Genomic DNA, 14,858 nt, shown 5'->3' with positions numbered 1-14,858 from the left:
CTTTAAATCATTTAAAGATGTAAAAACCATTCGTAGCTCATGGACTATCAAAAAACAGGTGGTGAGCCCTGATAAAGTTTGCAGGTCATAGTTTACTGACCTTGAAGGAATATACCATAAATTAATTTCACCTATTAATGAATATTCAAATAATTTCCTTGTTTTTGACCTTAGAACATAGCATTGTCTTGATCATTCTAATGAATAATCTTATTATTTTCTTAGGATAGATTTATTTATAAACAAGAGATTACATAGTTAAAGGATTAAGGCTTTAGAAAAATATCATCAAATTTCAAAGGTTATACAATATTTCCCCTAATATTGTGTGAAAATGGATATTTCTCCACATTTTACCAACACTGAGAATTGCAGTTTTTCCCCCATGCTGCCCCTAGTTTGTTGGATAGAAAGCATGATCTCATTATTCAGTTTTGCGTTTTGTTAATACAAATGAGTTTGAACATTTTTCCGTGTTTTTTGGCCACTTACGTACCTCATATGTCCTTTTTCTCTTTTTCTGTTGGAGTGTTCATCTTTTTCATGTTGATTTGTAACATCTCTTACATCTTAAGTCTGTTAACTCTTTGTCATGGGTTTTTCCCTAGTTTATCATTTGTCTTTTAATATGCTCGTTTTGCATTTTGATGTACAGGCATATTTTATATTTTTATGTAGTCCTAGCTATTAATCCCATCCCTCTTTTTAAATTTTTAATCAATTTTTAAAATAATTTATTGGTTTTTATTCACAAATTTGTTCAATGATCACTATTACCTAATTCCAGAATAATTTTCCTCTTCTGAGTTTTATCCTTTTGCCTCTGTGTTTTAATGTTTTTTTTTTTGAAAATAGTTTTTTTTGGAGGATTTTTGAGTATTAAGGACTTTCTGACCTGTTTTAGACGTCAGAAAATTGAACAGATGCCACTTGTTGAAAATAATATGGATGTTTAGAATATTTTTTCAGTATTCATTTAATTATGTAATTCCTTCCATGTAAAAACTTAATTAAAATGAGGGTGATTTTTCTCTTTAAAATAGGTAAGATATAGGAAAACTTGGACAAATCTCTGCCCATTAATGTCAGCTTTTTAGATTTGTGGAATGAATGTAAAGAAACTTCCATGTTGGCAAATTCGGTTGACTCATTTTATTTTGGTATCTTGAGAGAAAAACCCAGCATTCTCCTACTTTAGGTTGTGCTTGTGCTCTCGTAGATTGTAAAGCGTTTGTGTTTTATTTTGAGCACTTTATATTTCTCTTATCTTTTTGTCTTTTTTGCAATTTAAGGTTTGTCAGTGAGCTTGGTTGAAGGAGCACATAAATACTTTATAATGGACCTAGGAAGATAGTAGAGTTATTGAAAATTGGATTATTTGAATCTGCTGTATACATTTTGATCACCTAGATATAGTCTAAACAACTAAAATTTTGAGCATTTTAAAAATTTTAAACCACTGGGAAATTTCTTTTAAATAAAATTTATTTTCATTGTATTTGAAAATATTTTTGAAATACTCTTTTAAAACAGATGACTCAGTTTAATTTTCAAATAGATTTGGTGAGCTGGGCATGGTGGCTCACGCCTATAATCCCAGCACTTTTGGAGGCGGAAGTGGGAGGATTGCTTGAACCCAGGAGTTTGAGATCAGCCTGGGTAACATGGCGAGACTTTGTCTCTACAAAAATAAAAAAATTAGCTGAGCATAGTGGCACATGCCTGTGGTCCCAGCTACTTAGGAGGCTGAAGTGGGAGAATCACCTGAGCCTGGGAGTTCCAGGTTGCAGTGAACTGTGTCCATGCCACTGCATGCCAGGTCTGGGCGACAGAGCAAGACCCTGTCTTTTATTTATATATATATAATATTTCAGAATGTCTATCTAGGAATAGATTTTAAAATGGTCATCTTTTTTTCCCTATTAGATGTTGTCATTTATGTATGCCCATTTGGCCTTCTTTCATCAAGGATATGATCTGTTTAGTGAACTTGGACCCTACATGAAGGATCTTGGTGCACAGGTAATGTTGCAGTATATTTCTTGATTCTGTTTTATACATTGGTATTTGTATTTTTAAAGAAATTTAGCATATTGGAGGTGTACTAGTCTGTTCTCACACTGCTATAAAGAGCTGCCTCAGACTGGGTAATCTAGAAAGGAAAGAGGTTTAATTGACTCACAGTTCTGCATGGCTGGGGAGGCCTCAGGAAACTTACAATGATGGCAGAAGGCAAAGGGAAAGCAAGGCATCTTCTTCACAAGGCAGCAGAGGGGAGAATGAACGCAGGAGAAACTACCAAACACTTATAAAACCATCAGCTCTCGTGAGAGCTCACTCACTATCATGAGTACCAGCATGGGGGAAACCACCCCCATGACTCAGTTCCCTCCACCTTTTCTGTCTTGACACGTGAGGATTATGGGGATTATAATTCAAGATGAGATTTTGGGTGGGGACACAGCCAAACCATATCAAGGAGGACTTGATGTTTTATTTACTTAATGAAGAATGAAGTTGGATGCTATAGCAGATTTATATATGGGTTAAATACCCAAATGTTTGCGTTTTGGGTATACCCAAAAAATGAAATCGAAGGTAAAAAGAACCTTATGTTATAGTTTGCATGTGAAGGTATTGAAAAGGAGAATTTAAGAACAAAGTGTTTGTTTTGCAGTCTACATAACTGGACTTATATTTAAATTTTGTACATTTGGATAATTGAGTTATTGTTCCAATTTGCTTTTCAGTTGAGTTATAGCTCTTTTTTATTTCCTGAAAACTTGTATCTTGTTATTTGAATAAAAAAATTTTAGAATCTTAAAATTATAGAGCTCTTGGGAACTTTTTCATTTCATGCAGTCACATGTGGCCTATCTATGGCTATGTGTAATAGTATTTTTTTTTTTTTTTTTTTTTTGAGATGGAGTCTTGCTCTGTCACCCAGGCTGCAGTGCAGTGGTGGGATCTCGGCTCACTGCAAGCTCCACCTCCCAGGTTCTTGCCATTCTCCTGCCTCAGCTTCCTGAGTAGCTGGGACTACAGGCGCCCGCCACCATGCCTGGCTGATTTTTTGTATTTTTAGTAGAGATGGGGTTTCACCGTGTTAGCCAGGTTGGTCTCGATCTCCTGACCTCGTGATCTGCCCGCCTCAGCCTCCCAAAGTGCTGGGATTATAGGCGTGAGCCACTGTGCCTGGTGGCTACGTGTAATAGTTCTATACATATACATACAAATTTTATATGTATAAAAATGTCATTATATTCAAATTATTTTTTCATATCTGATCATAACATTATATTAGATCTGTTTGGGGGACATTGTTTTTTATTGACGAACATTCTTTATTTTAACACTGTCGATTTTTAGGTGATTTTCTTTCTCAAGATGTCTCAGTTTAGTTTCCAAGAGGAGGGGATTGATGATGAAAAATAGAGTTTAGGCCAGGCATGGTGGCTCATGCCTGTAATCCCAGCACTTTGGGAGGCTGAGGCATGCAGATTACATGAGGCCAGGAGTTTGAGACCAGCCTGGGCAACATGGTGAAACCCTGTCTCTACTAAAAATACAAAAATTATCCAGGCGTGGTGGCATATGCCTGTAGTCCCAGCTACTCGGGAGGCTGAGGCATGAGGTGGAGTTCTCAGTGAGCCAAGATCGGGCCATTGTACTCCAGCCTGGGTGACAGAGGGAAACTCTGTCTCAAAAAAAAAAAAAGGAAAAGAAAAATTGAGTTTAAGGAAAAAGGTAAGAGTGGAATGGGAATTGCATTTACTGACCAGAGTATATGTGAGTTGTGGTTTGTGTGTGTGTGTGTGTTGAGACGGGGGAAAGACATGCAGGGTGTATGCCGTGGATTACATGTATTCTGTTTTCTGCCTCTACAGAACTTAGTCTCTTGGGAGAAGCCAACAACTCACCACACTGTTAATCTCTGTGCTAAATCCCTTGTGTGTGTGTAACAGTTGGGATGAGGTTTGTTTGCAAGTAATAGAAAACCAAGAATACTAGTAATTTAAAAAAGAGTTTTATTTCTCTTATGTAAAGTCAAAGACATGGTATGGTGGCCACTTGGTTAGCAGGAGTGCAGGCTTATGTTTTTTGATTCTACCTCATGATTCAAAGTGGCTAATCAAGCTTTAGCTGTCATACCCAAATTCCAGCTAATAGGAAGAAGGAAAGGAGAATGAAAGACATGTTTTCTCTCTTCAAGCACATTTCCTAGAAATTGTACATATCACTTCTACTATATCCCAATGCCAAGTCCTTAGTCACAGGGTCACAGTAGCTGCAAGGGAAATTAACCGTAATGCCAGGTAGCCACGTGACCTGCTAGAATTTAGGGGTTCCATTGTTAAGGAAGATGGAGAAAATAGATATTGAGGGACAGCTGGCCTTTTCCACCATATAGGGAAAGGTCAAAGTGTTGCAGGAACATATAGACAGGACATGTAAGCCAGACTTGGGGGTAAGGAGAGACCTTCCTAGGTTTCTCACACACTGTCAAATATTAGATTGCGCTCTCATCTTATGTTCAGTGTAATTTATAAAAGCAGTATGAGTTGAATTGCAGTTGACTAGCTGAAAAAATTATGTGTTTTTAAAACATTTAATCATTTTAGTTTTATAGGTTTACCCCCTCTCTAGATCTCAAATAAGTCTGCAGGTCCTTGAAAAACATCTAAGCCCCAGAGCCTATAGTGCCTAGTGGATAAGATGGCCGGGTTGGAGGTGGCCAATTACGATATTCTTTTCATAATTAGTAGATAATGGCATCTGAAACTAAAGTCATGGCAGTAGAGATAGAAGTGGTTAGATTTGAGGGTTAATATACAGCCAATTCGAGGGTAGAAGGGCGTGACGAATTCATGCTTAAATATATTGATTTGTGAGGATAAGACGTCTAAGTGGATATATGCGGAGCTCAAGAGGGAGATAGACTAAATGAATCAGTAGCATATAGTTGCTGATTGCAACCACAAGAGTGGGTGAGTTGATGGGGGGTGAGTTAGATATCTCTGAATCATAGAGCTATTTAAAAAAATCTAGTTGCCTAGACACCACACATGAAGATTTTCATTTTGTAAGTTAAGGCTGAGGTCCACTGGTATTGAGTAAAAAGAGAAGCTGACTTGGGGCAGGGACATAAGAAAGACTAAATTTTGAGATGGCTAGGGTAAGAGAAGCTGTGTTAGGACATAGATGAGTGAGGAAGTGGAAAAACAGGAGACTGGCATTGTAGGCCAGGAAAAGTCTTTCAAAGGGAAGGAGTGGTTATCAGCTTCCATTATTAGAAAGTTAAGTAAACCTAGGACTGAGAAATACCTGTTGGATTTAGCAGCAAAAAGTTGTTACCTCTGTGAGAGATGCTGTTTCCATGGAGCTGGGGACCCAGGCAGTAGAAGCGGAATGACAGTGGGTAGATGAATATGAAATGGGCAGATACAGAAGGTGGTAATATTTTAAAGAAGTTGTGTTATGAAGGAAAGAGGGAAAGAATGTGGTAGCTGGAAAAAGAGAATGGGTTAGCGGTTTTATTAAGGTAGAATGGTTTGCACCAACTTAAAAGCAGATGGTAGTTCAAGAGGGAGAAGTTGAAAAGGAGAAAGAGAAGTGATGGGATCTGAGGTTTGTGGGAGTGGAAGGGATTTAAAACACAGAAGGACCAGGGATACCTGCTTAGTTATAGGAACCTATTAACATTGATAATGTCCAGTACTAACACAAACACGGGACCCTTTTTACTCTGCTCCAAGTTATCTTCCTGATACATTTCCCCATGTCTAGAAGATAAGACTCTGCCAGTCTTCACATTTCCCCAACTCATGCCTTCCCCCAAACCCCCACCATCATGAAAGATATTTTTTCTTTATTCTTTTTCCCCATCAGAGAGGGAGAATTGTCCCCCACTTTTTTGGTTAGAGATGCACGAGACATTTCTTTTTTCTTTCTTTCTTTTTTTTTTTTTTTTGAGACGGAGTCTCACTCTATTGCCCAGGCTGGAGTACAGTGGCACGATCTTGGCTCACTACAAGCTCCGCCTCCCGGGTTCACGCCATTCTCCTGCCTTAGCCTCCCGAGTAGCTGGGACCACAGGCGCCCGCCACCACACCCGGCTAATTGTTTTGTATTTTTAGTAGAGGCACGGTTTCACCGTGTTAGCCAGGATGGTCTCGATCTACTGACCTCGTGATTCGCCCATCTCGGCCTCCCAAAGTGCTGGGATTACAGGCGTGAGCCGCCACGCCCAGCCGCAAGAGACATTTCTTACCAATTAGGCAGAAGATCATCACCTACATTGCAGAAATCATATGTAAAGTATATGCATGCATATTTGTAAATATTTTGAATTTGAGGGCTACCTTGTACTGCATTTCAGTCTGAATGAATGAATAATATTTATATGCCACTCAGAGCCATAAAACCCATAGGATGGTTAGTCCACTCATTCCGCATAAGAAACTTCTGTGAGAACATATTTTTCTAGCGCACCATGTACGGTATTACCCACTAAATCAATGCTACGTGTCACTAAGGTATGTGTGTATTAGATCATAGAGTAGCATAGTTGCCACCTATATCACGTACTTTATAATAGTGATAGATCTGTTTCATTGTGGATTTTTTTTTGGTTAATCTTTATTACTATTCAGTAATATTATCTGTGACTAGAATTATTCTTCTGTAGAAAAAACATCATTTGTGATAAGGGATCAAATAGTTTTTTTGAAAAAGACTTTTTAAAAATTTAGTTTTTAAAAAATATAACTTAAAATGTGTAGACATTTAATGCTTATCTTTCTCCATATTCCTGCTGATCTGATATGTATGTTTTAATTTATTCACTTATCGAACATGTGTTAATCATTTAGAGGTGATGGAGGTTCAGAGTTGGAAAGGCATCATCATAGTCTAGATAATGAAACCCACATAATTAATAATGTATAACCCAATTATTGTTAGTTTAGCAAATAGGATTTCAAGAAGCCAGTGCATTTCTCGTGACATATTACTGGAAATCAAATACTTCCCTCATGATGGATATCCTTTCTAATGCCAAGGAACAAGAAAAAAATGGGTTTTATATATACATATATATATATTTTTTTTTGGTGGAGGGGTGATGGAGTCTTGCACTGTCACCCTGGCTAATGTGCAGTGGTGCGATCTTGGCCTGCTGCAACCTCTGCCTCGTGGGTTCAAGCGATTCTGCTGCCTCAGCCTCCCGAGTAGGTAGGATTACAGGCACCTGCCACCATGCCCAGCTAATTTTTTGTATTTTTAGGAGAGACGGGGTTTCTCTATGTTGGCCAGGCTGTTCTCGAAGTCCTGACCTCGTGATCCGCCCACCTTGGCCTCCCAAAGTGCTGGGATTACAGGCGTGAGCCACTGCGCCCGGCTGGGTTTTATGGTTTTATTAAGTTTTTTGAGCTTTTAAAAATGAGCCTTAAGAATTGCCGATTTCCTACCTTGGTCTTATGAATGATTACTATTCTTTTATTATTATTATTTTTAGCTTTCTCTTTTATCTCGTGAATTATTTTTTCTTCTTTCTAGATTTGAGTATGACATTAGGGAGCCAACCTGAAAACATGAAGAAGCATCTTGAATGGTTGGAAGTAGCTGTTAGAGTGAATTTGTGAGAGCTAGGTTAGCTGGTTAATACTAGTTTAGCTGCACTGCTTTTTGCTGTTTGGGAAAGAAGTCACTAGTGTCTTCTTCGTGTCTTTGATTTTAACTACCAGAATTTGCTTAGTGGGTCAGCAGGAGCCTAAGCTAGAGTCATTTTCGTTATTCAGGGATTGAACGTGTATCACTGGGGTACCTGTGACAAGGTCTGCAATTGTATATGTATGGCACCATGACTATTCTTGGAAATTTTTTTTTTCTATTGGAGATATGGATCTTCTCAAAGAGAACTTGATAGCAGAAAAAAATAGGAACTTCTACTTCAAAATTTAGCCAAAACCTTTTTAAATAAGCTTAAATTGAGTGATTTTTTATTTATCTGTGAAATGATTTGGAATATGGTTTAAAAAACTAATCCATACTTTTTTTAAGTCTGCAGTTTTCTCTTTTCCCTTTTTACAGTTGGATCGACTGGTTGTGGATGCAGCAAAGGAGAAAAGAGAAATGGAGCAAAAACATTCCACCATTCAACAAAAGGTACCTCAGGGGAAAAATTAAAAACTAATTCCACTTTATACAATGGCTTGGGTGTTGGTTTATGCAAGGTATCATTGTATTGGAACAGATCTTTTGAGTTGTTCTAATAATTGTGCAGATAAATTCCTCTTCTGTTTTTGAAGAGCAAAATGTTCTTCAGATTTTAAGGTATGTATTTTGTTATTTTTTCAGATCTTTGAAAGCTATGCTCCTTGAACCAGTTTATAAAAATTTGAATCTCTTAGGGCCTTAACTAAGCTAAAAGTGGCCTTTAGTTAGAATTCAAAACACTATTCATAATTACATTTAGGATACCACCAACTCCCTGTAAAAGTGTGTGTCCGTGTGTGTGTTGCAGGGCAGAGGGTGTGGATGCACCTTAGTGTCAACATGCGTGTTTGGTCTTACAGACTTTCCAACTGCAGTCACTGCAAGGCAGCCTTTCCTCTCTGTCACGAGATGCTAAAACTTCACTTGCATTGCCTGTTAAATTGTCTAAGCCTAGCTAAACTTACTTTGAAAATATTTTTAAAAATGAGAACTCAAGTATTAAACCAGTTTTTATTTCTTCATGCTAAAAGAGTTTAGTGTGACATTCCTGCAACTCAACTTTCTTATAAAGTCAGTGGTACTTTTTGTGTAGTTATCTGAAAATAAAAGGAGAGTGCTGAAGTTGAATATAGAAATATAAGTACGCACAGGATGCCTTCTGGCATTGCTTTAAGAAATCTGTTTTCTTGGTATTGAGCAGTAAAATCAACTTTTTTATGGTTTATTTAGAATTTAAAATACCAGTAAACTAGATCTGATGTAGAAGATGTCAGTGGAAAAAAATGAAAACAAAATCAATAATAAAAGTTAGAAAAATTTAATTGATGATGGATTATTAATGCTCAAAGAAAAACAATTAAAGGAAAGATTTCTACAAGACCATCTTTAAGTTAGTTACTTTCTAGTTAGTGTCAGGTGAGACAAACTCCACGTTTTATTTTGTTTCATTTACAGTTAGATTAACTTTTGTTTGGTTAACTTTTTATTTTAAGTTGACAGATAAAAATTTTACATAATTAAAGTGTACAGTATGATGTGTTCATAGGTAATGAGTTTTAATGACATGATCATGAAAAGATTGCTAAAAATTGGGACCAATTGTTTTTAATTAAAATGAGATATCATGGTATTTGTAGAACTATCTGAATATTTCCTTAAATTGAATTACTTAATAAACATTATGCATCTTTTAATATCTTTTCCTATTGTGAACACAGTTCAATGTTGTACTGAAGCTTCAAAAATGGTAAATTATTAACTCTAAGAATAACTTATTTGATTTTAAATAATATTCAACTGTTTTCCTTTAAATAAAATAATGCTATTTTTTGCTTATTATGAATACTGACCTCTTTTCTGCCCTTAAATGCTGACACAAGGCTGCGTTACAGGTAAAAAAAAAAAAAAAAAAAAAAAAATCAGTCCACTAAAAACTAAGGGAAAGTATGTCTCGTGTAGTTATGTAGATTTTTTCAAAAATTTAAATTGATCAATTGGAGAAACAGTGGTGCTTTGAACATTCATGTGCGGATACGTGCACGCATTTACATTTCTCATGTATTTATACCTAGGAGTAAAACTGCTGAGTTAGAAGGTGTATTAGCATTAGCAGGTCATTTAGCATAAGTAGATAATGCCACATTGTTTTTCAAAATATTATACTATCTTAGCAGATAGCACTATATGAGAGTTCCTATTTGCCAGCTCATTATATTATGAGACTTTCAGATTTTGGCCAATTTGATCAGTAGATATAGACATCTTCTTGTAGTTTTAACTTCTTCAGTGACTAATGAGCTTAAGCACCTTATCTTATATCTATTGGTCTTTTGCATATCTTATTTGTAAAACGTCTATTAATCTTTCTCTCATTTTTCCACCAGGCTGCCTGATGTTTGATCAAATTAATAATATATTTGAGGCATATGTGTTTTTAATTTTCATATAGCTTATTTTTATCAGTCTTACGGTTGATGCTTTTTGTGTCTTGTTCAGTAAATCCTTTCCATTTCAAGATCATGAAGAGATATCTCTTGTATTATAGGTTTGCTTTTTAGATCTTTATTTTTTATTTTATTTTATTTTATTTTGGTCCTGTCACCCAGGCTGGAGTGCAGTGGCGCGATCTCTGCTCACTACAACCTCCGCCTCCTGGGTTTAAGTGATTCTCCTGCCTCAGCCTCCCAAGTAGCTGGGATTACAGCTGCACGCCACCATGCCTAGCTAATTTTTGTATTTTTAGTAGAGATGGGGTTTTGTCATGTTGGTCAGGATGGTCTTGATCTCCTGACCTCAGGTGGTCCATCCACCTCGGCCTCCCAATGTGCTCGGATTACAGGTGTGAGCCACTGTGCCGCTTTTTAGGTCTTTAATTGGGTTTTTGTGTGTGGTGTGAGGTAGAGATCTAGTTTCCTTTAATTCTCTCACTGGTAGTCAGTTGATCCAGACTAGTTATTAAAAAGTTTGCTCTTTCCCAAGTGCTCTGTGGTATATCCTGTGTTATATATCACATTTCCCTATATGTGAGGCCCATTTCAGTTTCTCTATTCTGTTTCACTGTCTTTTTGTCTAAACTGTCAATACTATGCTGTCTTAATTATTTTTGGCTTTAGAGTGACTTCTTTAGTGACTAATGGGCATCTTATATTTATTGGTCATTTGGATATCCTATTTGTGAACTATTAGTCTTTATCTCATTTTCCCACCAGGTTGCCTAATTGTTGATCAGATCCTTTTAAAAATTTTTTTATTTCATTTTTATTTTTCATTTTTAATTTTTGTTAGTACATAGTAGGTGGTATTATTTATGGGGTACATGAAATATTTTGATACAGGCATGCAATGCATAATAATCACATCATGGAAAACGGGGTATCCATCCTCTCAAGCATTTATCCTTTGTGTTACAAACAATCCTATTGTATTCTTTTAATTATTTTTAAATGTACAATTAAATTATTTTGACTGTAGTCACCCTGTTGTGCTATCAAATACTAGGTCTCATTCATTCTGTTTTTTTTTTTTTGTATCCATTAACCATCCCCACTTGCTGACACCCCCAGTTCCCACCACCACTCCCAGCCTCTGGTGACCATCCTTCTACTCTCCAGCTCCCTGAGCCCAGTTGTTTTATTTTTTAGATCCCACAAATAAGTGAGAACATGAATGTTTGTCATTCTGTTCCTGGCAAGCAAATTCTTGATATCTAATAGCAAAGCTTCCTACCTTCCCTCCTTCAATTTTGTATGAATCAAAATTAATATCTTTATTATATCTTCAAATCTGTGCGCTTGGTATATTCTCCATTTAAGTTTTCTTTAATGGCTTTCATAAAGTTTTGTGATTTTTCTTGTACATCTTTTGTTAGATTTATTCCTAGACACTTGTATTCTAAATGTTATCTTTAAATTTATTTATTTTACCACTGTTCTGTCTGTGATAAAATTGATTTTTCTGTATTGATTTTGTAACTAGTAATCTCTTTTAATATTGATTTATCTCTCAATTCTTTTGGATGTTCTGTGTATGAAGTGTTATCATCTACCAATAATGATAGTTTTTTCCTTTCTTTCCAACCTTGTACTTTTTTTTTGTTATTTTGTTGGCTAGGAGTTTCATCATGATCTTGAGTGAGAGTGGTAATAATGGTTTTTCTTGTCTTGTTTGCTGTTTCAAAGGGAAAGTTTCTATTAGATTCCCCTTTGACCAGCCTTGGTTTTGCATTCTGTTCCCTGGACCTCACACCAAAACTCAAGTTCTCCTGATAGGCAGATGCCCTTGCTCTCCTTACCTCTTTGAATTCCAGTTTTCACTCAGTCTCTTGCCTTTGAGTATTCCTTCCTAGTTTGTCAGGTCATCAGTGTATTTAAGGAGATTCTAACACTATGTATTTCATCCAACATATTTCATTGCTAAAGTTATGAAATCTGTCACATTTTAAGTACTACAAAATATTAGCTGATATTAATAGTAATTAAATTGAAGACAACTTATCTCAAGAAGTATAGTTGAAAATTAGAGAAACACTTGTAATGCCCTGCACTTTCAAAGAAGTCTTTTAAGTTGACCAAGGTTTTGAAAAACTGCAGATGTTACAAATGAAACCTTTAGAATGTTAACAAAGTCAGTTATATTTATATTTACTGCTTCCTTAATTCTCTCTGTATAATTAAATAAATTGTAGCGTCAAATAAATTTTAAATGAGGGCATTAAAGTTTCCCTGATTTTTTTTTTCCCCCAAAGAAAAAGTAGGAAGCAATGTAGCAATTTGTTTACAGATTCTCCTTCATTTGATTATTTTGGATTATCAGGTCTTTTCGTGGTTAAAGTTTCAAAGGTGTCAGGAGAGGTTATTTTTTTTTCTCTTTTGAAATTCTGAATTTAGTCTGTTTCCTGTTCCTGACTTAGTACACTCTTAAATTTGGAGGGCCCTTAGATGGTTGTCACTCTGCCTTCCCTCCGGTGCAGGGCCCCAGCATCTCAGTAGATGCTGCCAAAATGTTTCCCAAGACAGGACGTTTACTGCTCCTTAATAGGGTAGAATTCTAATTTTAATTATTGGTCCAGGAGGAATTTTAAAAGTTATGGGACTGGCTTTAGAGTTTTAAATTTGCTGAAAACAGCAGTCTTAGAGTTGTGTTCAAAATGCTTTGAAGTTTGTTAGGCAATATTTTAAATATTGAATTTCTGATTTCCAAACTTCATGAATGTGTGGAAGAAAATTGGAAGTTTAAATTGCATTCAGGTGAAGATTTAGATAATTAGAACGCTAGAAGAAGACTATGAGTGATTTCATAGTACTCATAAAAAAGTGAGTTCAACTTGCCCACTTCAAACTGTAGACTAAGATCTGTTTCCTTTGAAAACTAAATTTTATTTTAGGAAAAAATGCCATAGACAGTGTCAGATTGAAGAACTACCACCCCTGGGCTCAGTGGCTCACACCTGTAATTTCTGCACTTTGGGAGGCTGAGGCAGGTGAATCACTTGAAGTCAGGAGTTTGAGACCAGCCTGGCTAACATGGTGAAATCCTGTCTCTACTAAAAATACAAAAATTAGCTGGGCGTGGTGGCAAACGTCTGTAGTCCCAGCTACTCAGGAGGCTGAGGCAGGAGTATCACTTGAACTGGGAGGCAGAGGTTGCAGTGAGCTGAGATTGTGCCACTGCACTCCAGCCTGGGTGACAGAGTGAGATTCAGTCTCAAAAAAAAAACAAAAAAGGAACTACCATGGTGGTAATATATTTAGAAAATAGTGGTAACTTTAAATAATCCCAATTAAATATAACCATGTACTTTAAAAAATTGTTAACACATATCACCATAAAATGTTGTGATAGGCTGGGCACAGTGGCCCAATGCCTGTAATCCCAGCACTTTGGGAGGCTGAGGCAGACAGATCACCTGAGGTCAGGAATTCAAGACCAGCCTGGCCAACATGGTGAAACCCTGTCTCTACAAAAATTAGCTGGGCATGATGGCGTATGTCCGTAATTCCAGCTACATGGGAGACTGAGACGGGAGAATCACTTGAACCCGGGAGGCAGAGGTTGTAGTGAGCTGAGATCACTTCATTGCACTCCAGGCTGGGCGGCAGAGCAAGACTCTGTCTCAAAAAAAGTTGTGATAAAACAAAAGAATTTTAAACGTCATACCCTGTGTAGTATTTAGTTGTTTCCCTTGTTTATTTGTATACATATTATTTTGTGCTTTTAATCACAATGTATATATAGTTTATATTGATTTATTTTCTGTTTTGCACTATATTCTATATAATTATATGTCCTTAGGTCATCACAATAAGTATTGCATAAAATAATCCACTAAAGTCAAATACTTTAATGTATTGAAACATTTCTTTATTATTGATCATTTAAGTCCCCCATCATTTTTCTTATGAATATTGTTGTAACTGTCTTAATATAAACCTTTTCTTCCTTTTGAACTCTTTTCTTAGGATCCATTTCTTGTCTAGGAAACTTAGTCAAGTCATATGAACTTCTTTATGTGTTATTTTGTCTAGGATTTCTCCAGTGATGATTCTAAGTTAGAATATAACGTAGATGCTGCAAATGGCATAGTTATGGAAGGATATCTGTTCAAACGAGCCAGCAATGCCTTCAAAACTTGGAACAGGTAATATATTTCAAATACTAGTCTTGATCTATACATAGTTTTGATTTTCTGACTTTCCCTGTGATTTGACAACTCTCTCCTTCGTAATTCTTTAACTTCTGTAAATTCCATAGAAACTTTCCTGAACCCAGTCTATTGAAGATAGATGCCCTTTAGAAGCAGGTGAAGAATAAAATCATTAATTCTAAATTCTAAAAATAAGCAAGGATTAAATAAGGAAGCAAGGATTAAATAAGGAAGCAAGGAGAATTTTTATAATGCTTGGTCTATAGTGGCTAGCTCATTATAGTAAATAAATTTTGAATATGGTCTACCTCCTATATTTGTTATAAAATAGATTTGAGTACAAATTATGAATATGATAGATGAATAGGACAATTGAGCTTTCTTTTTTCTTTTGGTTTCTCCTCTATATGATGTTTATGTACATTTTTACTTAGTGTTTGCTTATTGTATTAGTCCATTTTCTCACTGTTATAAAGATACTACCTGAGACTGGGTATTT

The 14,858-nt window shown here is 36.1% G+C and overlaps 1 protein-coding gene across 50 annotated transcripts in view; it reads left to right on the top strand.

Moving 5' to 3' along the window:
* ACAP2 (ArfGAP with coiled-coil, ankyrin repeat and PH domains 2) overlaps window positions 1–14,858 on the top strand; it is a 168,792-nt gene that overhangs the window by 112,469 nt on the left and 41,465 nt on the right. For 33 of the 50 annotated variants that reach the window (XR_010155408.1, XR_010155406.1, XR_010155407.1 and 30 more), the window contains 3 exons: window positions 1,927–2,022; window positions 8,092–8,166; window positions 14,241–14,353. Coding sequence is in view for 42 of the 50 variants with exons in the window: in XM_516962.9 (XP_516962.3) it covers window positions 1,927–2,022; window positions 8,092–8,166; window positions 14,241–14,353 (284 nt within the window). In the remaining 8 variants the exon portion in view is untranslated. Of the gene's footprint in view, window positions 1–1,926; window positions 2,023–8,091; window positions 8,167–9,596; window positions 9,609–14,240; window positions 14,354–14,858 lie in introns of all 50 variants that reach the window. The other 17 variants (XM_016942530.4, XM_063806435.1, XM_054682419.2 and 14 more) reach the window with 1 other exon arrangement.

This window comes from Pan troglodytes, chromosome 2 (assembly GCF_028858775.2).
Source record: "Pan troglodytes isolate AG18354 chromosome 2, NHGRI_mPanTro3-v2.0_pri, whole genome shotgun sequence".
NCBI classification, from domain to species: domain Eukaryota; kingdom Metazoa; phylum Chordata; class Mammalia; order Primates; family Hominidae; genus Pan; species Pan troglodytes.
This window is presented reverse-complemented; position numbering and strand designations above follow the sequence as displayed.